The sequence below is a fragment of the Pezoporus wallicus genome, unplaced genomic scaffold (genome assembly GCF_028554395.1).
Source record: "Pezoporus wallicus isolate ANWC-B61680 ecotype Strahan unplaced genomic scaffold, APGP_CSIRO_Pwel_v1 contig_3181, whole genome shotgun sequence".
NCBI lineage: Eukaryota > Metazoa > Chordata > Aves > Psittaciformes > Psittacidae > Pezoporus > Pezoporus wallicus.
The window spans coordinates 975,370-1,003,366 of record NW_026641700.1 but is presented as its reverse complement, the minus strand read 5'-3'; the positions used below and the strand labels follow the sequence as shown (position 1 = coordinate 1,003,366).

General features: G+C 38.8%; 1 protein-coding gene across 8 annotated transcripts in view; it reads left to right on the top strand.

Annotated features, from left to right (window-relative positions):
• RBMS3 (RNA binding motif single stranded interacting protein 3) overlaps positions 1 to 27,997 on the top strand; it is a 722,404-nt gene that overhangs the window by 636,426 nt on the left and 57,981 nt on the right. For all 8 annotated transcript variants that reach the window (XM_057424892.1, XM_057424891.1, XM_057424893.1 and 5 more), the window contains 3 exons: positions 11,734 to 11,780; positions 19,133 to 19,229; positions 21,754 to 21,804. In XM_057424892.1, the coding sequence (XP_057280875.1) occupies positions 11,734 to 11,780; positions 19,133 to 19,229; positions 21,754 to 21,804 (195 nt within the window). The remainder of the gene's footprint in view (positions 1 to 11,733; positions 11,781 to 19,132; positions 19,230 to 21,753; positions 21,805 to 27,997) is intronic.

Below are 27,997 nucleotides of genomic sequence, written 5' to 3'. Positions count from 1 at the left end.
AGTTACAGGAAAAGACAGTTTTGGAGCTTGGTGTGGATCTGTGTGCAGCCTTGTCCCACCCACCGCAAGCACTCTGTCTGCAGCCAGACCTGAGTCCATTATTATCTTACTGGTGTGCCATCAGCACCCCTGGTGTAACTTTTATAAACCCCAAATCAATTTACACTTAAGCAACTCGATATTGTTATTTCCTCCATATACTCCCTGGTGATAGAGCATCATCAGGGAGTAGGTGAGGTTGTTACGTGAGGGAGAGTTGCAGTCACACATCCAAATAAATAGTCCACATAAAAGTTTTCCAAAAGCTTGTCTCAGCTGGACTCTTCATTCTGCCCAAGACAAAACAGTCTACAGTAGCCTCAGCTCCATCATGTGTACAAAGTTAAAAAAAGATATCTAATTGTTGCTTTCTGCTCTGCTGCAAATAGTTCTGTTACTGGAGTTTCCTTTCTGTGTACTTGTACATGAAATGACTCTAAATGTGGGTGAAATAAAAAAGGAATTTATTTGACTCTTCAAGAGGCTGTTTACTCTTCTTGAATGTTATTATAGGATAAAGACACTTGAATAAATGAGGTAGATCTGGCCATAGTACCTTTTTATGCATGATCGTAGCTATGTACGCTGAAGGACTTACAAATATTTCTATCTTAAACACCTATTCTTTGGGTTTATGATATATTTTCCTTTCAAGGAAAATAAATGTTGCTCAGTTGTGATGTGTTAGAATACAAATTGGTAGTTTGTGTTTTGGTTTGGTTTTAACTCTTTTGGGGGTATTTTTTGTGGGTTTTGCTGCATTTACTTCAGTTTTACAAAGCAAGAAAACTATTTGGTATTTCTAAGTTATGTGTTTCTAGAGGGTCTCTGCTTTTTTAGAGCCAGGGTTGTTTATTATCTTCATTGATGATCTGGATGAGGCGATCAAGTGCACCCTGAGTAAGTTTGCAGATGACACCAAGCTGGGCAGGAGTGTTGATCTGCTGCAGGGTTGGAAGGCTCTGCGGAGGGATCTGGACAGGCTGGATTGATGGGCTGTGGCCAGTGGTATGGGGTTCAACGAGACAAAATGCTGGGTCCCGCATTTGCGCCACAACATGGAATTCTGCATGCTTGGGGAAGAGTGGCTGGAAAGCTGCTCAGTAGAAAAGGACCTGAGGGTGCTGAACATGAGCAGCTTGTGCCCAGGCAGCCAAGAAGGCCAAAAGCATCCTGGCTTGTATCAGCAATAGTGTGGCCAGCAGGACCAGGGCAGTGATCATCCCCCTGTACTGGGTGCTGATGAGGCCACACCTGAAATCCTGTGTTCAGTTCTGAGCCGCTCACTACAAGAGAGACACTGAGGTGCTGGAGCAGGCCCAGAGAAGGGCAATAAAGCTGGTGAAGGGTCAAGAGCACAAGTGTGATGAGGAACAGCTGAGGGAACTAGGGGTGTTTAGTCTGGAGAAGGCTCAGGGGGGACCTTATCACTTTCTACAACTACCTGAAAGGAGGATGGGGAGAGGAGGTGGCTGGTCTCTTCTCCCAGGTAACAAGTGATAGGGCAAGAGCTAATGGCCTAAAGCTGTACCAGGGGACGTTTAGACTGATATTAGGAAAAAATTCTTCACACAAAGGGTGATCAGGCATTGGAAAAGGCTGCTCAGGGAAGTGATGGAGTCACCATCCTTGGAAGTGTTCAAAAATTGTGTAGATGCAGCCCTCAGTGACATGGTTTAGTGGTGGACTTGGCAGTCCTGGGGTAAAGGTTGGACTTGATAATCTTAAAGGTCTTTTCCAACCTAGTTAATTTTATGAATCTGTGATTTTTTGTAACTACTTGATTTCGCTAGCTGATACCTTTTGGACCATTCGCTTATGACATACATACTCTGGCACGATTGGTGAGCTCCTTAAGCAAACAGAAAGGCATCTTGAAAGCATAGACATTTCTCCCTCCAGCAAGGTGGTTATTGTACACTGTTCCAACAGCAATGCTCCAAATTATTTTTAACTCTGTGGGCTGAAAGTGCCAGTGTGACAGCCACATTTGCCACAAGAGACTGCAGAAGACTCCAGAGGTTCATTGCAGGCTCTTATGTCGTATGTCTCAAAAAATAGAGATGTTTTCTTAGGAGTCATTATGGTTTGTCATGATATGGATCTACTGAGGAGTAAGTGCCCAGGAAGTACTTCAAGTGGTAGCTTCAAGTCATTCTATAGAGAGCTTGAAAATGAAAGGCCTATGTATAGGAGACAATAATAAACCCTCAATAAGGTCAATAATCCATATTTTAAAGACCTCTAAATCCCTGTTTAAAAACTAAACACCATCGTAGTTATTATACCCTCTGTTCTGTACTTCCTTCAGTTCAAATCAATAAACAAGAGAATATAAAGTTAAAGCCAGCAAGCCACCATTATGCTTGTGGCCTCAGGCCACATCAGTTTATCACATCATATATAGTTCATTTGCTTCTAGTGTAGGGGCTCATATTAAGTACAGTGATACCACTGTGATCTACAGGCACGGTGTGGTTGATGTGCTTATAGTATCAACATTTAAAAAGTAGGTTTTAGTGGTGTTTGACCTCAACTACTAGAGCTGTTGTCATGGTATAATATACAAATGTGGAAAGATTGTAAAGGTACAAACTCAGAAATATTTCAGGCTGGGAATGATCTGTTTTCTTAGATTTTCTTAGACTTTTTGTATATTAACATCTGGTTAATACCTTTCTGCACATTGGATATTTACTACTCAAAGCATCAAAGACAAGAATGCATGTTCTCTTTCAGGGTCACTCATTTGTTGAATTTCTTCCCCACCATTGTTGATTTTCTTATTTCCAGTGTAAACTCCTTCTATGTAATTACTCGTATATTTTATATGGAATAGTTTTTTTCTAACTCTTTGTCATTTAATGATCTTACTCTAAGCAGAATGTACCATTCAGTTGTTCTCTGCATAGCAGCACTTGGGTAACCTTCCTACAATTGCTCCTGTCAAATTTAATCTCTTTAATAAAGAACAGGTAGTAAGTCGTGAGAAATAATTGATACCTGACAAGTGTCATAGTTCTGATTACAAATGGGACCTCGAAATATTCCATGCACCTCTTCTTTTTCTTGTTTTCTTACCCAAAGGAAAGCATTGAAATAGTGTCCAAGAGATTGCTCCTTCAGTATTTCCACCCTGGCCAAATTCTGTGGTATCTGGACCAAGATGTATTTTGGCTAGTGTTCAGATAAGCCTTTGCATTCTTGCTTACATGAAGGGCACTTCTAAAACTTCTGAGGTTTAACAAGCATTAACACTGAGCATGCAAGAGGATTATTGCTCAGAAGGACAGATCCCAGAGAAATGCACGAGCAGTTCTGTCACTGGCTTCAAACTTGAGAATGCAATGTAGAGACAAGACAGTTGTGCTCAGTACTGTGCTGTAGGGGGGAAAGAGGAGGAGATTTAGCAGGGAGGAGCGGATTTGCTTTGGTGTTACCTCTGTGGCCATGCTGATCTCAGAGGTTTTGCTCTTTTATGGGGAGCTTCTGGGGAATTTTATAAGAGAGAATTTCTTTTTTTTTTTTTTTTTTGGGGGGGGGGGTGTGAAGTTTTCAGGCCATACTGTAGAATGTAATAGAAAATCTTATTCCAAGAATATATTTTTGTAGATTGCTTCTCATAACACATAGAAATACTTTAGTTAGCTGCTAAATTGGCTTACCTTTTAAAGTCAAGTGTTTAGGAAAAATTTTTCTAGGGCTTTTGGGGTTTTTTTTTTTGGTACTTGGTTACTTGGCCAGTTGTAACCAGGGAAGAATGCCTGACCTTGGATGGCACTTTCTAGTCTTTACCCTTCCACTCTTGTTTGAAGCCTCAGGAAATATTCAACAGATTTACTGAGGCATTTGACTGAGGATTTGTGATGGCTGACCAGTTCTGCACTAAGGAGCTGAGAGCTTAGATTATTGATGGCTTTGTAAAAGGCTGTCAAATAGGCATCTAACATATAGGTGCAAGAAATACACAGAGGAACCTGCAGATGTTGGAAATACTTGCAGTGAAATTCTGATCTAATAACGGACATAATTTCTGCACAAAAGTAAATTATTTTTTTTCAGGCTAGTTTTTTCTGAGTCACAGTGGTTTGATTCAGCAATCTGTACTGAAACTTTCCCTGACTAGATTATGTTGAGATGGTGATAGAGGGTAATCATATTCAAATTCTGTCGGTAAAATATTTGATTTAATTTACCTCTAAATTGCAGTTGACAGGTCTAGAGGAGGGTGACATATCTCAAAAAAATATTCATTAGTTGAAAGTGCATCTGGGGAATGAAGAGTAGTTAGAAATTGAGATCAGATTGGATTAAAACCTACAATTTAAATAATCTTTTATTGCAGATTTACTGAAACTTTGGTTTGGTTATTCAGAAACAAAATCTTTTGATATGTGTATTTAAGATTTATCTGGTAGAAAGGGAGAAACCTTTGGCACTTCATTTGCAAGTTTCTATAAAATTTAGAGCATATAAGTATTTACATATTTTTTATCTCAAGGAAATACCACCGTTTCAGTATTGGTTCATATATCACAACAGTGAATGCACCACCAAATGTGACCCCCTTGTCATTCAATTTGATCTAATATTTATAATTATATTTAATAATTGCCACCAATAATTCTTCTGTTGATTGCTTTTTTGCTTCTGTAATCTGGATTAGACTTTTGTTTCTAAATAGCCAAGAGATTAACCTCTCTTCCTACTTTTCCCCTTCATCATTTATCATTGGTGAAATGTCTAAACCATTAAACATAGTTTTAATTCTTCTTTAAAAAATAAGATGACCTACAAGTTTGGGAATGTTGCTTTTGTTAACAGTTTCTCTTTTTATCTGCTATTCATTACAATTTTGTCTAATGCAAACTAATATAGAAAGAAAAACATGCAATAGGTAATTTGAGAGACTTCCTGATTTTTTTGTGAAGTCGGTACTAGTGAAGGGCTGAAACAGTTGATGCTGGTGCCAGTTGTCCCTTCTTTACCAGCAGCAGGCGTATAGAAATGACTAGTAGGTCTGTGTCTGGCCCATTTATAACTTAGACATAGATTTCTATTTATACTTCCAAGGAGACAGGTAGACTTAGTTGTCTTCCATAACCCTCAGTGTTTAGGGCTGATGCATTTTACACATAGACAAATGTATTTTTTCTTTTCTGTAGGAGACAATTTCCAGGCCTGTCCAGATACGCAATAATACCCAGATATTCAGTAGTAGCCTCACATGCAGACCATGCACATTTACTATACTAGTATGCAAGTTAGACGTTGGTCAGTATTTTGCATGCTTGTTTTCAGCCAACCTTAGTTTAGCAGAGAGGAATTGAACCTGAAGAGAAGCTTACACAGTGGGAGAAAGTAGAAGGGCAATTGGTAACTGACAAATAAATTGAAAAGATACAGTGCGATGAGTTTAAAGCTTTGCGTTGTCGCAAGATGCTCTCGTAGGCAATGCTTTGAAAATGTGCCTGAGAAGCACAAATACCAAAGACCAGTTTGAATTGTTAGATTTTGAGCTCATAAAGCACATAGAAATATGTTAAAACAATGGCCTATATGAAATCTCTGTCCCTGAAATTAGGATTTTAAAATGGACCATTTTTAGTACTACTAAGGGCTATGTTCTGGTTAAAGTAGAATGAAGACGGCACCTGCTCTCTGAGATTAGCTTTCTTAGTTTTCATTTTGGCTTTGGGTTTCATTCTGTGGTGAAAAATGTCATGCCATTTGCCCCAAAGTTTTTCTTGCAGTAAGGTTTTCCTCAAAATTCTGCTGCCACTACAGTGTTTTCTTATTCAGAATAAACACATGCTGGAGACAGGGGAAAATGGGAAAGACATACCTTTTCCTGCACTCTTCTGTATCCCTGACAAATACTAGATGGTCTGACACTTTCAGTAGTGCTACAAACCATTCTTGGAAGTCTTCAGCTCACTGTAGCACACACAGTAGCACACACATCTAGTGTGCAGATGTGACTGTAGTCCACAGCTGATTTAGCATTGGATCAGACTGATGGCAAAATGAGTGTGCCAGATCTCCAGAAACAGATGGTTCATAGACCTGAAGATGGCAAGGCTAAACAGATGAGTTGGCAGTGCAAACAGACTAATTATATTGTAGTACATATGTCTCCTTGAGGAGAATATGATCCTCTTTGGAACAAAGTGACTCAACCCTCAAACCAGAAGCTAGTAGATCAGAATTCCAGTCCAGTTCTGTAGGACAAAAAGGGTTTCTTGCCATTCACTTTGGTATCAGAGCTTGTCATTGTGTTGTCGGCTCAACTTCTGACCTGAGGTTCATGAATCACTTCCCAAGTTCAACCTCAGTATTATGTATTTTCGTTTCCACAACCACTTTTTTTCTCAGAACGAGTTGCTTAAGGAGCGCATGTCACTGGGAAATGCTCCATTTCTTTCATATGCATCTATATATTTAAGAGGTGTCACATTTGTATTCTCTATTTCTCTTCTAAAAAGGAAAGATTTTTTTTCAGAATTAAATTCATAAATATGTCTAATAATGTGGAATATTTCTGACAAAACTGTTTAAATAATCAAAGGAAGGAACTCTGCCAAGGTAACTTTACTGGTGACTGAGCTTTTTCTATTAAACCAATATTTTAAATGAGTCTCATTTGGGTTGCTGGTTTCTTCTGCCATCTCTCTTTTCCTTCTTCAAAGCATTTCATTCAGAGTATGTGCTTTCGGAGCAGAAGAGATCCTTGTGCTGTGATGCCTGGCAGATATTAGCAGTGGTAACAAACAAGTCCAGGAATTTCATTGTTGAAATTTCAACTGATTCCACTGTAGTAGCCAAGAAAACAGCCATTCCCCTGAGATGGCAGCCCTCCAGTGTGAAAGGATGAGGGCATGAATCAGAGTGGATGGGGAAGAGGGACTTATCTTCTTGTATAACTCCCACATAATGATATGTTGGTGAAGTTGCTCGTGAAAGCCGCTTCCCAGCAGCACAGAACCTAAAACGCAACCTAAAATTTGGTCATTTATAAGCTGTGTTTTTGCTGGAAGCCAGATAGTGGGTTCTTGTGAGAGTTTACCGAGGTTCAGAAGAGAAATAATAAACCCACCATATTTTTTCAATAATCATTCCACAACTTAATCATTTCTTTGAGAGATTTACAAATCTAGTTTACATAAGCAATGCAAATGCAATTGTCTAAGAGTCTTTTTAATGAGGCAAATGTGCTCATTTATGTTCAACTCATAACAAAGAGATGGGGGAAAAACCCAGAAGCAGAACACCTTATTTTTGCCTATGGAAAATTTTTCACACTGAAGTGTTAAGTACAGGCCTTCAGACTTCCTGGGTGAGCCCTTGCCTTACAGAAGCTTTTTGTTATTTGCTGCATTTTATTGAAGGAAACAGCTTAAATTTAAAGAAAGATTCAGACTGGGTCTCTTGTTTTTAGAATTTTTGTTTATTGATGTCAGTAATTAGAAAACTGCAGCAACAAAATAGCAAGAATCTTAATTCCTTTGTCTCGAGGTCAGACACTTTGATAAAAATCAGTGATAAGTAGACATATGGTTTAAATAGTCTTTTTAAAAAATCAGTATTTTAAAAGAGCTGGTTTTATTTCTGTGTCAAGTGACTCTCTGAACAGACTGGTCAAGTAACCATTGAGAATGGTCTTTATTATTATGTGTGGGACTGATAGCAGATATTCATTATTTTATTATTACTTTAAGAGATTGCATGTTGAAATGCTGAGGTGCAGGAGCTCATTCAGTAGCTGAGCATATGCCCATTATCTGGCTGAGTGGCATAAAAATTCTGTGGTTCAGCTGTCCCTTCATAGAAGATTTATCTGACAAATATTTTCCTAAAACAGCATTCCATCATCAGTGCCACTCTCTGAGGTAGCTTTTTATCAGGAAGTGTCACTATTAGAAGAAGGAGTAAGACCCTGTCCTTGTACTGAAACATGTGCATAACAATAGATGAAAAGACCTGGAAGAAAATACTCTTCAGCACAGCTGCTGTAGAGGCACCACCCAGTGCCTCAGTGTAGTTAATACTGCATTAAGCAGAGTGACAGCTATATTCAGTTCTGGTTTTGACAGAATAAGCTGTACCTCTATCATGTGGAAGTCTGAGGCCAATCAATATTTTTTATTTGGCATTTTGGAATTCCTGTTTGTGTGATACGGAGGAAAGTGCAAATAATTTTCCAGTAAGTTGTTATTGCGCATCAGTTTTTATTCCTGATGAATAAGGATGCTTCAGACCATAAATCTTTCACTGGTCCAGGCTAACTGTTGCCTCTCCTGGGCTTTCAGCCAGCTTAATTTTGTAGAGAGGAATTTCACAACTTGATGAGAAAGAAGTAAATAGTCCTCTGTTAGCAACTATTTGAAATAGCAGCTGTTTAAGGCTATTCAACAATGGGAGGATATTAGCAATATTACTGGGCAAACTGTAGGTGGTGTGCCATATGCACACATTGCCACACACTGTTCATATTTGTCTGATGTGAAACCTTCATTTACAGGCAAATATGGTAGCGATATTTATAGTTGTCACTGCTGAAGTTCCTGAACAGATTCTGGTAATCTGTCATCTTGCAGTATGGATATGGAGCATGGATAAAATTATGAATGCCTAGACTTTCATATTTTGTACTTGCCAAACCCACAGTGGTGTCCCTTATTCCTAGTACCAATACTATGTAATGGACATGATGCTAATATATGTGTCCCTGCCCATGGCATGGGGGTTCAAACTAGATGATCTTAAGGTGCTTTCCACCACTAACTATTCTATTCTATATATATCATGGAGTATATGCAGGTTGTCTGCAGGAACCCACATGCAGGTCTGGGGCATAAGGGCACGGTGAAGGTCTGTGTACGACCATGTGCTCAAATATCCATGAGACAAGTAACTGAAAGTGGCATAAACATGTGTTTGCAGGTCTCAGGTGCACACTGAGCATTATTAGAGCTCCACTAAAGAGCTGCTGCAATTTATCATTTCTGCCCCTCATTCTTATTAGGATTTTTTTTATCTAAAATATATTGCAGACAAAATTTTTTTATGATATTGAAGTTTTATTGGCTCTTGTGCTGATTTTGGCTGTGATAATTTTCTTCCCAGTAGCTGGTGCTGTGCTTTTTTGTCTTTAGTCTGAGAACAGTGCTGATAACACACTGGTGCTTTGGTTGTCACTCAGTAGCACTTACCCTGATCAAGGACTTTTCAGTCTCTCATGTTCTGCCAGTGAGGAGGGACACAAAAAGCCAGGAGAGAGCAGAGAAAGGACACCTGACCCAAACTAGACAAAAGGATATTCCATACCACAGCATGTCATGCCCTGTATATAAACTGGGGGAGTTACCCAGAAGGGACCAATCACTGCTTGGGTCCGGCTGGGTATCAGTTGGTGGGTGGTGAGCAATTGCATTGTACATCACTTGCATTTATTGTTTTTTTCTTCTCCCTCCCCTTTTAGTTTTTTATTCTCTCCCCTTGTTATTTTCCTTACCATTATGTTTAGCAGTAGTAGTATTATACTGCACTTTAGTTATTATACTCTTAACTCGTACGGTTTTCATTCTTTCAGTTCTGCTCCCGATCCCACCTTGGGGGAAAGTGGTGGGGAGTGAGCGAGTGGCTGTGTGGTACTGAATTACCATCTGGGTTTAAACCATGACAGCTCTCTTTTCGGATGAATTGTATACATTTCCTTTAGTAATTAATGCAACCTTAACAAAAAATATAATACACTGGGAGTATATAAGACATAAAAATTATAAAAACAAGTTGATCATCCCTTATAATTTTCTAAGCTACTTTATGTTTACATCAACAAGTGGTTGGAGTCACCCTAAATTTGACTCTTTGACATTTTAAACTTCCAGAAATAGTAATTTTTATTTCTCTTTGTATGAAATCAGTGCACTTTAAAAAAATAGCCGTGTGTCCATGGCCTTATTCTCATGAATTATCCTTTGCTTGGGAGATAGTATGTATTTTATTAAAACAATGGCATTTTCAATAAGCAAAGTGTTTGCCCTAGCATCTGCTTAAAAGAATGAGAAAAATATACAAATATAACAGTGACATGAACATTTTTTTTCTTGGCTACATAAGGTAGTCTGAAGCCTACCACCTTCAGATCAGAAGTTACTTTTGGCCTCTGGAATCTTGGACAATCTCCTCTTAGACCAGTGTGCAGCTGCCGGGCTAACCTGGCTCTTCTAGGAGTGCTGCCCATTCTCTGCCTGCTCATCACCAGAGCACTTACCCTGGCTGTTCACCTGCCTGCATGGGAGCTGGCCAAGCCCAAATGCTTGCTGACCTGTCTGAGTAGCCATCTGGAAGGGGGCAGATGCTGTTATTCAGAAGCACTTTGGTAGATGGGTCCAGGGGCATTAAGAACTCCCACCAGGAGCACAGGCTCTGCTGTGTGGTTGGTAAAGCACCTGTTCTTGTAGCAAATGCTGCTGGCTTCTGTCTCAGGCAATGAGCATATGGTCTGTATGTCAAGTGGAGAGAAGTACAGTGCTTTGGGGTGGGATGGTGCTGTGGCCATTTTTCAACTGCTCCCAAAGGGAGAGCAGCATCTTGAATAATAGCGTCCTCTCCTCTCTGCTTCTAGCCCTACACAGAAAGAGATGTCTTCCCATCTCCTGGTAGTGTAACATTGGCAAGTATTTTACAAAGGGAGGGGGTGGTGGAAGGAAGGCAAAAAATCAAAGCAAATGCAGTGTGTGGGAGAGAGATTGTTACCTCCATGTTTTTAAGTCTTGGGGAAGAAGCTGGGCCTTCCTGCATGACCTGACTGCTGTCTTAGAGCGCAAGGTAAAGTGGGAAATTCAGTCCCCAGCCCTGCTCTCTCCCTGCCTTTCCTGCAGTACCTGTGGATGTCTGCTAATGGTGGTGGTGTTGACAGTTGTTAACTGGATGCTGCCAAATCCTTTCGCACAGGTCACCATCTGCTTGGTGGTGAATGGCAGTTGAAAGGCTCTGTGTAGCCGATTAACAAATTCTTTCTCTGTCCAGACATCTGAAGTATTTTAAAAGCCTTGTTTAAAATCTCGAGAACTTTTTCTTTTTTTTTTTTTTTTCCTTTTTTTTCTGGTTTTGGTTGGTGTTTTCTGCTTCACAGCCCACATTTTGTTTCTTGACATGTGGTATTGAATTAACTGTAAGTACAAGTGACAGCCTAGGGAAATGGTAGACTGGGGTCATGCAGGGCTTTACTTTTGTAAGAAAGATGAGACTCCTTCCCTGAGAAGCTTTTGTGAAGTTGGCTTTAGAGTATTTACTAACTACCTGTCTCACAGGCAACAGCAGGATTTGGCCCTGTCTTGTTACAGTGGGCAATTGGATGTAAATGCCTTGATCTCAGTGGAGTTATTAACTGCTACTGGTGCCACAAAACCACCAGTTGCCCTAAACGTTATGGAGAGATGACAATCAACATACTGAACAGATCTGTTTCTTGGGGATCTCACAGGCAGGGGACATAGCCAATCTGTCTGTGCTACTTTGGGCCATCTGAGCTTCCCTGGAGAATTTAGATTTCCATCTAAGCTCCAGTCAGCTTTTATTCATATTGGCTTAGAATATGTTTAAGGGGTTTTTTCTTGTTTTGGGTTGTTTTTTTCTTTTCCCCTGCGGTAATAGTAAAAATCTGTTTTCTTCCCTAACTATGTGCAGGCTGGCATGGCTTTGACTTATGATCCAACAGCTGCTATACAGAATGGGTAAGGAATGCATGTTTTCTTACGCCTTTATAAAAATGATTTTGAATGCCATCTTCTGTTTTCTCTTTCTCTGGTGAAACTTATTCAGAAGTTAATTCACTCAGTCTTATTTTGTCTGAAGCATGTGATGCTATATTGTCAAGTTCTTCTTTTAGTTTCCCTTTTGTTTTTATGTCCTCTTGTTTGTAATAGCCATTTGAATGGGAAGTTGTTTTTGCTAATAGTTTCCATCTCCGTTTGGCAAATGCTAGTGGATGTTTTAATCTGTCTCTGTCATGAAGTGGAAACCAGTAAAGTTTCCCTTTACTGACTTCGCTTTTGTTAAAATAATCATTGAAGGTTCCAGCATATTTCAGATAATAGATCTGTTACTTCATCTAGGGTTCTCTCTACAGGCTGGCTGGCTTCCATGGCATTGTCTGAATAGAAATGCCAAATAGGAAGAAAGCCTGTGTGTAAGCAGATGGGATTTAGGGGTAAAATTCTCAGCAACACTCTTCATTTTTCAGCTACTGTTTGCTGACACGAAGAATTGTGCATCTTTTCAAATTTAGCAGAGATGTTACATTGTCGTGTCATTTACCTGAATGATTATATTTCCAGTTATTTCATGAGCTAAAAAACTGAACCTTGAAATCTAGCTATCCTTTAGGTTAGCAATTTGTAGAAAATCAGGAGGTTCGGCCCTTAACTCTTAGACAGTCAGTCTTGGATCAGGGAGGTGTTTGATATGATTATCAAATTCCATGCATACTTCCGTCTGTGTTCTCCAGCTGAAGGGAGGAATATATTGATACAAACGAGAATGGGTTTATTTATTAAATATTTATTAGGGCCCTGCTAGTCAAGGCATTTATGAAAAGAATAACATTCCCAGTAGTTAAAAAAAAAATGTATCAATGGTAATAGTTAGTGTATTTTGCTTAAGTGCCCTTTACAAGCAGTAGCTTTGTAGGACTTATGATAATCCCATGCTTTGGGGGAAGTGGCTAAATCAGAGAAGCTCAGAGAAAGAGGTTTTTTTCAGAGTTGTGATTTCAGGATCCTCTGGTTCCGTTTCCCTGTTCTGACCTTACAAACACTTTCAAAGTCTTTCTTCTCTATCATCATATTTTTCAGCTGGTAACACATTATAGGCTATAAATAAAACCCTCACTAGTACATAGTCCACCAGTGTTTCATTTAGACAACTGGCTTTTATTTCTGATGAAGTCCAGCATGTCAGTTGCGTGAATGTTTTGGAAACTGTAATTTGTATGATGCTTTGAGATTAATACCATCTTACTTCAAGAATCATGTTTCTGGGAATTGTGAAAGTTATCTCAGGATCAGACATTATTTATATCACAGAGTACCCAAGGTGCTCAGGTATTCAGGGTGTGCAGGTGGTTTGGTCACCCAGTTGTTTGAACACACTGTCACTGATCATTGGGAAAAGAAGTAGTACTCAATGGAGTATTTCAGCTTTGCAGTTTTTTAAATAACTCTTTTATTTGTAAAGCATGAAATAAACTACAGCACTGGATATCTCTGTAAGAGTGACAATTAATTACCATTTTGACATATCTCTTCTTTTAGAATGTCAAAATATTTTCAGTTTCATCGGGACAAAACCATCTCAGAAACATCTCCCACTAGAAGAAGCTCTTACTATTCAGAAAAATTGATTTTTTTTTTTTTCCGCCAAAAGTTACACAACAGTCGTTCCACTCTTTGGTTGCATCTTTAAAATGATGTCACCCGAGGATCACAAGAACCTTTTGGTTTACCCAGTTTCTTTTTAGCTTCCCAGGCATTCACTTCATAGTCTCTACATATCCCATAGTCATAAATTTTTAGTGGTTTTCATAAGCCTCTTTAATTGCAAGTACAATAAAAATCTTGCTCATGGGTTTTATTTTATCTAAGTCCAGGAACATCTCAGTGCTTTGCTTATAAAATGTGCAAATGCAATTTGTTGTTTACTGACATAAGACACAGGTATCATAGCAGGTGTGTGGCCATGCTGAAAGAGAGTTAAGGGCTCTTAAAAACTAAGAAGTAAACCAGGCTAACTTAATCGTCAGTGAAGGGGTTTTAGGCAAACCTGCTGGCCTTCCTCACAGCTAGTGAGCAATCTAGAAGTGAGCACAAAACTGCTGCTTGTGCCCTCTTCTTTTGATGTTGTGCCCACACCCACCCTGTAGTTAAAATGCCGCATAATACTTTGGTAGTAAGGTAGACCAAGCCATTCAGGTTTGCATGGAGCAATGTTACCCAAAGATCTGTAAAACAAAGACCACTTCCTTGTAGCAAGCTTGTTCAGTGCAGTGGTCAGGTTAAGCAGGTGTTGACCTTACACGCAGCTCGGGACGTGCTGTGGTAAGCATGAGTCATACAGTCCAGTCCTTTGGGTGCCCATCAGGGTGGAGCTTAGTGACTTGAGACTGGAGATGGGAAATGTGAAGATACCCAAGCCAAGGTGAAGATTCAGGTGAGGTATGAATTACCAATAAAACTTAAAAAGAAAGACTGATCACGCATGCTGATGTTTAGTAGAGTCCTTTGTGGCATTGACAGAAGCATTTTGATGCATGTAAATTGCTAATTCCACACACGATTATATGGAGGATGAGAGCCTACTAGAGAGAGACATGTCTCTGCAGGTGTCACGATTCCTTAAGACACATGGATTATATTGGGTTTTGGGTTGGGGCATAACCAAGCTGCAGGGAAGGGTCTGGAATCTTGTATGTTGTCCACATGAAAAGGTGGGTTCTCATTGCTTGTGGTGCAGTACTGTTCACTTTTATTACTGTATAACTGCATGTTTGCCTTGAAAATCTATAGCAGGAATAAAACGAAAGAGTGAGAGGCTAAGATTTTTTTCCTCACAAAGGAATAGATAATTTTCCTCTGAGTCTATTACACTGTAAAGCTTGATTCTCCATTTCATTATATTGGTTTTATGCCCATGTAACTCTGTTTAAGCATCCACTGGAGTTACACTGGTGTAAAACTGATATAATGGAGTGGAGAATCCAGCTCGTGTACCGTAGCATAGCAGTATGAGATACTGAAGGCGTAGTAACCGCACACTTCAATAGATGAGCCCTCTTCATCTGTCAGTCTCTGTGCCTTTTTTGTTTTACAGTCAGCCTTTTCTGAATTGCATTTACAAAGGTTTGCAGGTTTTATTTGGGGAGTAGTGTGCCTGTTGTAATATGCTATTGATTTTTCAATTTGTGGTATTAATATTGTTTTGGTGATTTAATGCACTCATACAAAGAATGAAATAGAACTGTAGTATTTGCACTGTAAGGATGCTCATTTAAAACGTTCCTGAGGCTTGAATCCTCTTGGCCATTTGACTAAGATTGCAGTGTACTGCAACAGTTTAATATCTGATGTCTAGGGGACTATACTGTGCATTTGCTGACCAGTGGGCTCAATATTCAGATAGGTCTTTTCCATCTCAAACATCTGACTATAATGTAGCTTACTGCAACAGAAAATTGCTGCCTTGATAACACTTGGTAATACTCTTACATTATATGAGCCCCAGGATACTATTTATGAATCTAACTTTTTCAGTACTGCCCCCAGGCACAAGGCATGAGCAAATGGTGTTTATTGCAGTGCAAATAGTATCTTGCTCTCGTGCAGATTCTGTGTGGAAGTTTGCACTTTCCCCCGTAGGATGAGAACCATATGGACTTTTTTTCTTTTCTTTTTCTTTTTTTTTTTTTTTGCCTTTTTGTCAGGGAAATAGTGACCAAACCAGACTACACGTAATGCACTCCCCAAATGTGGACAGAGGGCTGATGCAGGAGGGGGAGTATGTGCTTTGTTAAGCAACATCTTAACACATTGCCTTTATGTTCCTGATGATGTACAGAGAATATGGGTCTTTTTAACTTCTCTTAAAAACATTTCCTTTTGAGCCCTTTTGTGGACCACTCTTTGGGAGCATCTAGGAACAGCTTTTTGCGTCCTAGGGATGATTTTCCCTGTGCTTATGGAATCTGGGCATGCTGATTAAGGTCTGTTTTTAATACAAGGACGATGTCAATTTTGCCTCACCCCTGCCACCTGCCTTTCTGTACTTTTGCTTCTAGCACTGCAATTGCACATGAGGAGCAGGTATACTGGATTGCACGTGCAAAAAACTGCATGGATGAAACTACATTTGTGGAAAATGCAGCTGAGATTTTGGAGAGCTCTCCCTAGAGCCCATGGGTCAACTACCACAAAGCCTACAGCTCTTAAAGTGCTATAATAGTTACTGTATATTTTAATGCCAGGGAACCTGGGGGTGTAGTTGAACATATCTAAGATGAGTCAAAGCCAGTATAACATATATCTCTTTCTACTCCTTTTTCTGGTGTACATATTCTGATGACTGAGAATCTTGTATTCCCTTGGACTTACTTATAACATGCATCTTCCACTTCATTTCATCCCTCCCTAAGCCCAAAGAAAAAAAAACAACAGGGAAAGCTCTAAGATCAAATACATCAAGGTCAGCAGGAGCAGATCTTGTTGGGATGCTCTAGGCTTTGCACCAGAACAGGCTACTCTTACATTTTTGGTCCTCCTCTCTCTCATTAGGTCCCCAGCATGTCATTTATGCCAATTGCATATTAGGACGTTAACCTGTTTTTATGTAAAGGGAGTTTGGAGAGATACCTCTGTGTCCCATAGGTGACAGCATGTTGAGCCCTCCTTGTGAGCAGGTGTGTGAGCAGAGCGGTGCATGGCTCCAACAGGTTGAGTATTCCACATCTGCCTCAGACTGTCACTGTTGACAATCTTATTCTCACCATACCACTGTACTTCAGGTGTGGCAGAGATATCTACCCCCTTTTTTTAGATCCCTTTGGTCACAAGTGATGCTGTGGCAGGAAGACAAGCCTTTGTCACTGGATATAAGGGATTCCTGGTTGCAAAATATTCAACGTACAGGCTGTCACAGTGACTCAGGTTGTTAAACTTAATTTGTTAATTTTGGACTATATTAACTAGATTTTCTCACATAGTCATTTACTGCGTCAGATTTCCTTCCTTTCTCTTCTTTGATGCTTTGGTGCGTGAATTTTCACACTCTAGCTGAGTGTCCTGATACTGCATTTTATTTGATGCTTATTTGAGAGCATTCCAAACTGCGACAGATAAATGGTATTGGCAGGGGTGTTGGAAGGGTTGTATTTTTCACATCACCAGAGTGTATATTCTACAAGCTTATGTACTATTCAGATAACTGCATCTCTAAGCTGAAACTGAAATGTTTAGCTGTCTGTCAAGTTCTTGGCTTAGAACACGTTTTCTGTAAATTTCGTAGTATTTGCTGGGACATGCTGGAGAGTTTATTCCAAAGAGTCAGCGCTACTTCCAAATGGAAGGTTATTTCTTCCCTGTACTCATCTTTGTCCGAGCAGTTCGTACATGGTCTGAGCACAGTATTAGTGCCAGGCTGGTGGACAGAATGAGAACAGAATGAACAAAAATGGGGCTTTTTTTTTTCTCAAAATAATTTTGGTTTTACACTGTCCTTCAGTTTAAGAGGTTTATATGTATTTCTATACATTAGAAATTTTACTCATAGAGTAAATTCTCTCAGTCTGCCATTGACTGTTCTCATTTGCTGCACACAGCATTTTTTCGTCCATCTGCTTAGCAACAGCATAGCCAAAAAGATTTCTGGTTAACCTCATCTGGGAAAAGACCCCTATAACAGGATGTAGATAACATATGCATCATGCTAATGCGATAGATGAACATGGCTAATGGTTTAAAAATCCTTCCCCCCACCCAGTGTTGGATGAACTTAATGTTTGATACAAGCAGTGGGATACAAATGCCTCTGAGTTGTCATAATAGAATATATATAAAATTGAGCAAAGGTACAGTTTTAAAATAGTCTCTGTGCAAGCATTGTAAGGGCAGATAAATGTTCCTAAAATAGCAATATATTTCTATTAAACAATCACTCAGATGCCACCTGCTGCTTTTGGCATTTTAAAATCTTATTTGGAACAGAGAGAACAAATGATTGCTTCTCTGTCTCCCTCTCCCCTCCTAACTTTGAAGGTTTCTGCCCAAGCTACAGAGACAGCAGCCTGTTTTTTGGAGGCTATTGGTTGGATGAAGTCAGTGGTTCTTTGAGCCTGCATCCAGAATGAATGCATCCAGTCTGAACTAGACTGATTAGTACTAAATCCAGGATGCCAGGGTGATCAGGAAATAGAGCACTTGTTTAAACACCAGTAATGATATTTGTGTTGCATGGCTGTCGTGGAAAGCTACTGTTGATTGCCTCAGTGTGAGGAGAAAAAAAAACCACAACATCAAAAAAAAACTATAAAAAGGCAGGAAGTGTAATCCACTGTTACAGAGAAAGCATATGTGCAAAATCTGTTACATGTAAGATGGGTGAACACTATATGAGAACGATCTGCTTGGGATTTAAATCTTACAAGCAAACACTGCACAAGAGTGTTTCTTGGAGTCCAAAATAGCAACATTTTGACAGCTGTAAGACCACAAACATTGTTTTTCTAAGCAATTTTATTTTTCTGGCTTACAGTTAAAACTGGAAAAAGGGCAAATGCAAAAATCTTTACAAACACATACATATTAAGTACTTACAGAATCCATCAGTAGCGATATTTTCCAAGTGATTATTTTATCAATAATCATTAACCCACAGGGGACAAGAAGAAATAGAACATTTATTGCCATCAAACAACGGATAATGCAACTTCAGTTCATAACATGCAACAGTGGAAATAAAAACAACTAAATCTGAGATTTTCAGTGCTGCCTGGGGCATTTCGACTCATAATTCTTGATACATTTCACTAGAAGGTGGATTTTTTTCTGTCTACCTAGATGAATATGAAAATTTTAGCCAGAGCTTTTGCAGCCATCCCTTAATGAAATAAGTCAGGCATGTATATGGAATGTGTTATTCTCAGCACTGAAGCATTAAGATCTGAAAAGAAAACAGTACCGCATGTAGAATTGAAATCAGTAATATTGTCTTCAATGTCGCATAAGAAATTTCTTTCACTATCTAGCACTCTGGAAAATCAGCTGTCTTTGCATTTCAGATAATTACTTCTTGTATCATGAAGTTCTATATTTGTGCTAGTTGAAGTGAAAAAATATGCTTAGTGTAAATATTCCTCCTCCTTTCCATTTTCAAGATCTGTTCAGTGGAGCCATCACATCTTCTTTATTGTACTTTTGGAAATAGATGGACATAATTACTTGTGTAGATTCTGATTGTCTTTGCCTCGGAGGCAGTGAATTAGTTAGTCAAAGCCTACCAGTCAAAAGGTTCAAAAAAATCTCGCTTTTGTTCTTTGCAGATTTTATTCCTCACCGTACAGTATTCCAACAAACCGCATGATTCCACAGACATCAATCACGCCATTCATTGCTGCTTCCCCTGTCTCTACATATCAGGTACGTCAGATTTGCACTTGTCTGCTGTGTTTCCCAGTTAATTATGTTTTGGATGTGGATGAAGACAGAGCTTATACCACAGAAAATTCTTTGAGTGCTAGAGCTCTTGAGTCACACTTTAAACAAAAGGCTTTCTAGTAGTATTCAGGTATCATCTGGTGTAGGGTTTTAAGTGTTTTCTGAATTCTTTACACTAGCAATGAAAAACAGAGTATTTTTTTTATTTCAAGCAGCTTCTCTAGTAAACAGAATTTTGCTTCGTTTCCAGTTGACAGCAGCAGAGGCTTATCATTCTTACTGAAATGTCTTGTCATTTTGGCTGCCCTTCATTAGCTGACAGTTTTAAATGTGGGGGTTTTATATTTACATTAACTGCATCATATTTTGACCTTTTGACTTCAGCGGTATTTGCTCCAGTAACAGCATCATTTAAAAGTGCTCATTTTTATACAATAGTCCTTGACAAGGCAAGTTACTTGAGGATAACTGTCCTCATAGCCTTCTTCAGTCTCACACACACTTTGTCGTTCAGAATTTCTTTTCAGCGTATCCCTCACAGATCTCCACTGGAAAATTGCTACCATGCTCTCTGGCTTTCTGAGATGGAAGTCAAAACCAGGTTGTATAGTTTTATTACTAGCCGCTCTCTGGAAAATATCACTTTACTCTGAAGTTGGTCATCAGCTATACATTTTCCCATTTCAGTTATTTCTGTCCTAGCAGAAATAGCATCAGTGTTCTTCCTGAGTCCTGCCTGAGATAAGCTACCTAAACTCACAAAGCTGCATGGTGGGTTGTTATTAACATTAGGGTTGATTTCTTGGGGGTGAAGTTTGAGATGGTGTGGTACTGCTTACAGGTAATTCTGGGAGGTTGTGCTTACACTTCCTGTGTTTTAAACTTGATCTTCAAAGAAGAATGATTCTTGTATGACTACGTAACACTTGCCAAACAGGATGTTCTGGTGAGATAAATTCAGTAAATTTCAGTAAATGATAGCAGCAAATAAATGTCAGTGCCAGAAACATACAAATGCAGCTCACATGAAAGTTAATCAGTAGCAAAGCTGGCTTAAGAATCGTACCTCCTCCCTCTTCAGGTCACTGAATTCAGGCCATCCAGCCACTTACTCCCATCACTGCTCCACAGTTCACAATTGCTGCCTTCTCCCATCCTGACTTGAACTAAAGCATCGTTTCATGGCTTGGTGCATTTGCACCAAAACTTTTTTTTTTTTTTTTTTTCATTCCATATGATTCTCCGTAGATAGCTTGCAGTGTAAACCCAAAGGCATTTGCCCTGGCACAGAGGAGGAGCTGCAATGCTTCAAGAGTGGGAGCAATGAACAGCAGCAAGCTGTGGCAGCTCTAACATATGTTAACTAGTAGGAATCACAACAGAAACTTTTGTAGTAGAGGTGTGTTTGAATGTGTGTGCTCTGGGTTTGGTTCTAAAGATGTTTCACTGAACTTGCTTTTCAACAGAAAATCTACTTTGACAAACTTCAACAAGGGTAGAAGCACACGATTCTGCAATTAGTTGTCACCACTTTCTTCATGAACAAAATCATAGGGCATCTGGAGAATTGGGACCTTGTAGCTCTCTCCTAATCATCCCTGCTCATGCTCAGTCTGAGATGCCATGTGCCCATCTCTATGATCTTGGGGATGGCTAGAGAGGTGCCCACTGTGTACTTCCTGTGTTTTGTGGTGCCCAGACTCATGCAAAAGGAAACTAGGATGCACATTTCTTGGGGCTGAGTCTGAGTAATTATAGCGTGTTCATGCTTAGCACAAGTTGTGGCTCAGAGATGCCACCCCAAATACACAAACAGTCACTAATTGTTGGTAAAATTGGTATGTCTGTGAAATCTGGTACTTGTCAGTTACAAGGCAGAACAACAAGGAAAGACATTGGTAAGGCATGTAGAGTTCTGGTAGAAATGGACCCCACAATGCCCAAGGAAAGAGCTAATCCTGGAGGGCAGGGACACCTTAAGCCAGCTTTGCCATCAAAGCTTTCAATTAGAATAAGCTTCAAAACCTCTTAATTAGATCTGCGGTTCTTCCTGGAAACAAATCTTTCTGGGGTGTCTGAATATGTTACACCTTTTAAAGTTCATACAGATACTTTTGAAAATAAACTTTGAACATTTTATGTCTCCTGCACTGTTAGTTGGATGACATTTTAATGACTATTGATGGATGAAAGCAAACAATACAAATGAAAAGTAGGACAATGTGGAATATTGAAGACTGCATTATGAGATAAAACAGCATGGATCATAGAAGAGGCACAGTGGTTCAGACTTCTGACTTTGGTAGAAAACATCACCAAATTGAATTTGAAAGCTTTTTCCTTTGTCAATAATTTTATGAAGCATAAATGAATTTTGCATTGAATTACATGACTTAAGTCCTTTGCCAAAATTAGCTCCATAGTTGTAATAGAAAGACTATTTTCAAGCAAATCTTTGAGCTTTTTTCTAAACTTTTTGTGCTAATTTAAAGTATTTGATATGCAGGTCCAGAGTACTTCATGGATGCCTCATCCGCCATATGTTATGCAACCAACAGTAAGTGGATACTTGCTTATATCCAGCTAAAAGTGCTTACGCTGTAGCCTTGCTCTGCTTGTCAGCCACGTTAAAGTCCAAGGTCATGTAAGAGCAGCCAGCTTTTTGGCAAGAGCCCTCTGCTGTAAAGATTCTGCTTCTTTAAGGAGCACCATTTGATTAGTGAAAAGGGGAGGATGGGTGATTTGTTATCTAATTGCATTGATACAAGTGAATAACAAGCTCTAAAGTGTTGCTACTAAAGCTTTGCTTCAGGGGTGGCAAGATAACTGCATTCCTGCATACTTTGAATTGCTAGGTTCAGCATATTACCTCTCCCTTACATGCTCATCCATCAAAAAAATCCTTCGTAGCTGTATATACTTTAAAGGTTCCTCAATGCTTCGGAGATGCATTTCAAGTACTGGAAAGGGGTAAAGCACAGCTGTCTGACAGAGTCTCTTCCAAATCTGAATCTGTTTTATGATTTGACCAGTCAACTCTTTTTTTTTTTTTTCCCCTCAGTAAGTTGTCATCTTTCATCAATTTATAACTACTACTTACAGCTGCATTACACTTCTACCAGCATTCATTAGAAGAAGTGCAAGTGATTTTTTGTTTACCTCACAAAAAAGTTTTGATACACTTTGCCTCAATATTAGCTATATACCAGAAGGAAACAACATACTGAATTCCACTATGTACAGATCACTTTAGTTTCATTTGATCAGTTCCTTGGGTACAGATCCATTTAAGAGTTCTCATTAATCAGAATTGTGTACTCCATGTAAGCATCAATACATTGATTTACATGAGGAGGGAAAAATTAAAATAAGGATGCATTGCTTAGGATTGTTTTCAGATATTTTGACTTTATAATAGAATAACCTCTGGTTAGAATTAGCTATACAACAACATGGATATAACTACATTACATACCCGTTTAGTAGCACAGGACTCTATCCCAGTTTGAAGCCCTCTTCCACATCTGTCAATTCTTTGGAGACAAGTTCTTCAGTTTGAAGAGAAGCTGTATTGAACAAAATCACTGCTAATATCAGTCCTGTATTCTAATATTTGGATTTAACTGCAGATCACAAGAAATCTTAGATGTGTGTACATGGTGAGTTATCAGACTTGTGGAAGCCAAAGGATCTCTGATCCTTGCTTAAAGACTCCCTTTCTAAAAAGAAAACCTAAGTACTTTACCAATCCCGGTTTTTGTGTATATGTGTGTTTGTGTTTTAATTGACAGCCTTCAGCCAAGCATTTTTCTGCAGTACTAGAAGAGGTATTTTAGTGTGGTAATTGGATCTGTTTTACTCCTTGGTAAAAGGCTGTGAAGAGAAAAATAACTTTTATAGTGAGTGGCACTCTCAATATCCCAAGTTAAATTTACATTCATTGCCATCCAGAGTTGTGTCAGTGAAAGGGTTTGTGCTTATAGGTGGAAAAGTAGAAGGACAGTGGATAAGTGGTGTAACGTTTCAGTTCCAGTGTCGTTGCCATTACGGGTTACCTCCTTGTGTTGTGTGTAGTAATCCCAGTCTCTTCACTGAAATATTTTACCCATGTGTTCCCCAAGATTATGGTCTTAAATAAATGGATATGAGGCTTCTAGTGCTGAAGAAGTATAAAAGCAAAAAAGGCAGAACTACCATTCCCCAGGCTTCATTCAGAGATGAATTCCTTTTTAGAAATGTCTGAAAAGTTGTCAGAGAATTACTATACAGAGGCTTCAAGAGGCATCAGAATTAATGGCCCGTTTTGAAAGAAAATAAAGAATCTGAGTCCATTGTAACATTGCTGTAGTTTTATGCCTAACTATACACTCTATTCTAGGCACCTCCATAGCTAAAAAAAAAAGAAATGAAGAAAAGATTACAATAAAGTTGGCAGAGTTTAGCACACAAGTTTTGGTAACGCTGTGAGCTGATGAATCTGGGAACTTTCTAGTATGGTTAGCTTTTTGTGTCTCCTTGTAACTTAGTTTGCCATGTTATTATCTAAATTGCCACTACTTTACTTCATAACATTTTATGAGATGTCCACTGGAAACCAGTGCAGATAAATATTACATCCTCCTTGCCCCAGGAATGAGAATGTTTTGTTAAGCTTTTATTCTTCAGGAGTAGAGATGAACTCATAGAGAAAGCACAGTTTGAATTGCTCAAATGCTAGTGGATAATTCCTTGGTTTGATTATAAGTTTCTACTATATCATGTCACTGGATGATTAGCTTTTCATTTCCAACAGAGTCCTGCTTGATATTTATGTATAATTTAATACCACATCATGTTCCTCATGACAGGAAAAATAGGCAAAACCATGCTGTAGAGGAGACAAAGGAGGTTTTTAGTTCAGCGTGCTGCTCACAGACAGGACAGTTTTCTCCCTGTCTGGCAAGCTTGACGACAGGAGGAAAATGCTGTGCCACACAGTTCTACTGCCCTGTGTCTGCCTGCCTCTTCTCTGCCTGCCCATCTCATCTCCTTTGCCACCTGCCTGCCCACTCGTTTAAATACCATGCTTTTTCTTCAGTAGGTTGGCCTCTCAGACGTCCTATTCATTTATTTCCCTTTATATATAGATTTCAGATATATTTTCCTGATGTGTGCCTGCGTGTATACTGTATCCATTTACTTGGTGGTTTAAAATAAGAAACACTGTAGTAAAAGACTACATCTCCAATTCCTTCTGTAGCTTTTTAACTACAACCACATAAGCCACTGACCCTAACAAATAACAATAATATATATTAACTGGAAAAGATATACATGTATTTCTTTTCCATTCCCCAAGCGTGTTTGTCGTCTTACTTTTGTGATCTCCTGAGAAGCAGGTAACAACCAAGATGTCATTCTATGAGAAAAAAGGAGCCGTTTTTGTTTTCCTAATGGGAGAAAGTCAGATGGGCAGTCAAGGACTCTAGGTGCATCATAATTTACTCATGATTTTTCCTGTGACTCAACCTTGATATTGTAGGTTGATGCCAATGAGAAACTGCGAATGAAATTTTAAAAGGGTTTTTTATTTTCTGTTATCAGTGATTTTTTGCTACCCTTATACTAAGAGCTATTGAAAATTAATGTCAATAGGTTGAGGTAGCATTGCTATTTTAGAATAAATAGTATTAAAAATATTCTTCTGATGGCATAGTAGGGTCACATGTGGAAACCTCTCACATATTTGTGTTTGCACAACCTTCAGGGTTTTGGAAAACAGGATTCCTGAATCATGTGAACATGATGAAAAATTTACCTTGAGGCTTATGTGTGACTGAGACACTTCTGAAAAATGTACCCTTTTTAAATTGAACCTTCACCACTTTTTGACCGTATTGACTGCACTGTGTCCAAGTAAGAATGCCTCAGATTTGCCAGATTTGTTCCTTTGCCACGTCCCCTGGTCCCATTCCCTAGCTGTAATGGAAGACAGGCTCCAGAAGAGTTACGGCAGTGTGGGTTTGGATTTATATTGGCATAACATTTAATGCACTGATGGCAGTCTGGGCTCCGTTTAGTTAACTATAGCTTTCGAAGTACAGTGCTTATTCATCCCTATTTGAAACAGGTCTTGTATTTCATTACCGCCTGAGGATAACAATAGATGGATAGTGATGACAGAATCAAAACATCAATGGGATAAGAGTTATTCTGGGGATTTATAACATTTGCTATATTAGTGTGTTTTTCCTGTAGTCCCTAAAGGCTGTCTGACAGCTCAGGGAAAACTTTGAAAAACATGTTGTTTGAAGTCAATTCATATATAGATAATCTTCATTTTTATTAAAGATGACATTTGTGTAAAACTTTCCTGATTCAAATCTTTATTACAAATAATACATGTACTCTTCCTGTCTAAAGGCAAATTATTTTAGTGAACCAACAGAAATGCTCTACCCTAATACTGGATGTGCACACTTGTTTTACACTTACTCTCTTTTATTTGCAAGTAAAATTGTGCGACTATAAGTAATCACTGCATAGGCGTAAACAGACATTCTTGTCAGCCTGGAATATTTTCTGCACAGGACCATGACAATGGCATGAGGGGTGCAAGCAGAGCAGCATATGGAAAAACCTGCTATTGATAGCGATGAAGTCTGTCGGGGAGAACCTCTCTTCTGGATGTTTCTGAAGCCCTTACAGCCTTTTTAGAAAGGTCAATGTCTTAACAAGCACCCTTATTATTATTTTTTTTTCTGTCTTCCTTCCTCTGGGCCATGGCTGAATGTAATCTGTCTGTCTTTATAGGCAACAACAAAAAACATTTCTTATTTCATAAGCAGTGTAAAACCCCTACTTTGGTGAGAAGTGAGGCTGAGTAAGGACTCCAGATTCTTGCCTTTTGATTGTTGTGCATGAATGTAACATAAAAAGTACAAACTGTCCAACTGAAATATATCAGTTTTCATTTTCTCACTAGTGACTCTGTTGTTTTGGATAATACCCAAAATACCACAGCAGTTTCAGTGTTTTGATTCGTGTGCTCTTGAACAAAGAAGTTCCTTGTGCTCAGTTATGTGTCGTTCTCCCAAGACAGCTTTTTCTACCTCCCATTTGTTGCTCTATGTTTTTAGCAAATAGAGCCAGGAGTCCATCTTGCCTTTGCCTGTCTGAGTGTAAGGGAACAAAGTATGTCCTCTGCAGACAGTTGTGTCCCATCTCCAAGATGAAATGTGAGAGTTCAGCTAGCTGGTATGAAAAGTAAACAGGAAATAATCCTTAGAAATTGGAATCTCCAGCTAGTCTTTTAAGTTTTAGCTGTGTATTTTTAAGAGATCCTTTGAAAATGAACTTACTTGAACTTTTAAGGCTAAAGAGTTTAGAGGTTGAAATAGCTAACCAAATACCAATGCCAAAGTTTTGCTGAACAATTTTAATTCCAGTGTTTCCCAAGGCAGAAAACCAAGGACTGCAAATTCTTTAACTCAGATAATCAAGGCAGTAATTGGCAGTATTCATTTGGGACAGGCAGGCTCACATGAGATCATTCCTGCCTGCCTCTCATCCAGCACCCACCATGTATAGATGCTGTCTCAGTGCTACTAAATGGGTAATTTCAGACTCAGCTGAGCACACACTTACTGACCCTCTTTAATGGCAGGTGCTGTTGTATTGAGGAGAGCACCCAAGACAGAAAAGTAGTGCCCAAGCTCAACCAACTCATTCCTCTAAAAGGAAACAGGTGTAAACGATTCACCCATGTTACATCGCATACTCAAGTGTAGGGGTTTGTACGTTTCTGGAATCATACCAAAGTATTGCTGCAGTCATTTGTTCTGCTGTTGTAGAAATTAATATGAATTACTATAAATAACAGAAAAAGATATATCCAAGTTAAATTTCCAACCCCTTTTGACACTCTGATAGAGCTCCCTAGTGAAACTGGACATTTTTTGTGATGGCAGCAAGACACACCACATATGGATCTACTTATAAACACGAACGTAAGAACCACAAGCATTTCCAGTAGACAAGCCCTTGCATTTGAGGAACTTGTGCTTTGCTGTTTTGTCCTAAAAAGGCTTTAGAGTTCTAGTAAAATTTTGTCTTCTCTCAAATATTCTGCATATAGTGTGTAGTACTAAATGGATAAACCATCAGTTTAAGATTTTTTTAAAGACATTTACATTAGTGGAAAAAACATACAGGTATATTTCGTGCAAATCTATAAATGTAAATGGAAAAGAGATCTGGAAAAGAAGGCAGCTGACACTAAATTTTAAAAGTACCCTAGAGAGTGTGAAGCCAGGAAAGTCTGTTTGAGGTTATGGAATTGATTTCTTTTTAACAGAAAAGATGCAACTTTAACCATCAACCTTCATTGTCAGAAAAATCTTAACACAACAACTGTTTAAAAGCAGTAAGTTGTATCAAAGGGGGCTATTTTTAAAAAGATAGTTATTAATCATTAGACATTAGAGTACCTTCAGTGGAAGAATTTAGTGCATTTTAAAAAAAAACAATCTCTAATTTTGTACAAAGCCTGCAGTCTGGTTTTTTTTTTTCAACTTCATGTACATCAACTAAGACTGAAAGTCACTAATACTTTATTTGTTTTACATAATACACATAACATCTGTGATTGCATGTAGATTTGCACTTATGTCAAGTTTTAAATTTGCACCATTCCAAAACCTGAACATAAACTGTGAGGTTCATATATCATGTTTCCTGTTCTGAGGAAAAAAAAATCCTCATTTGTTGAG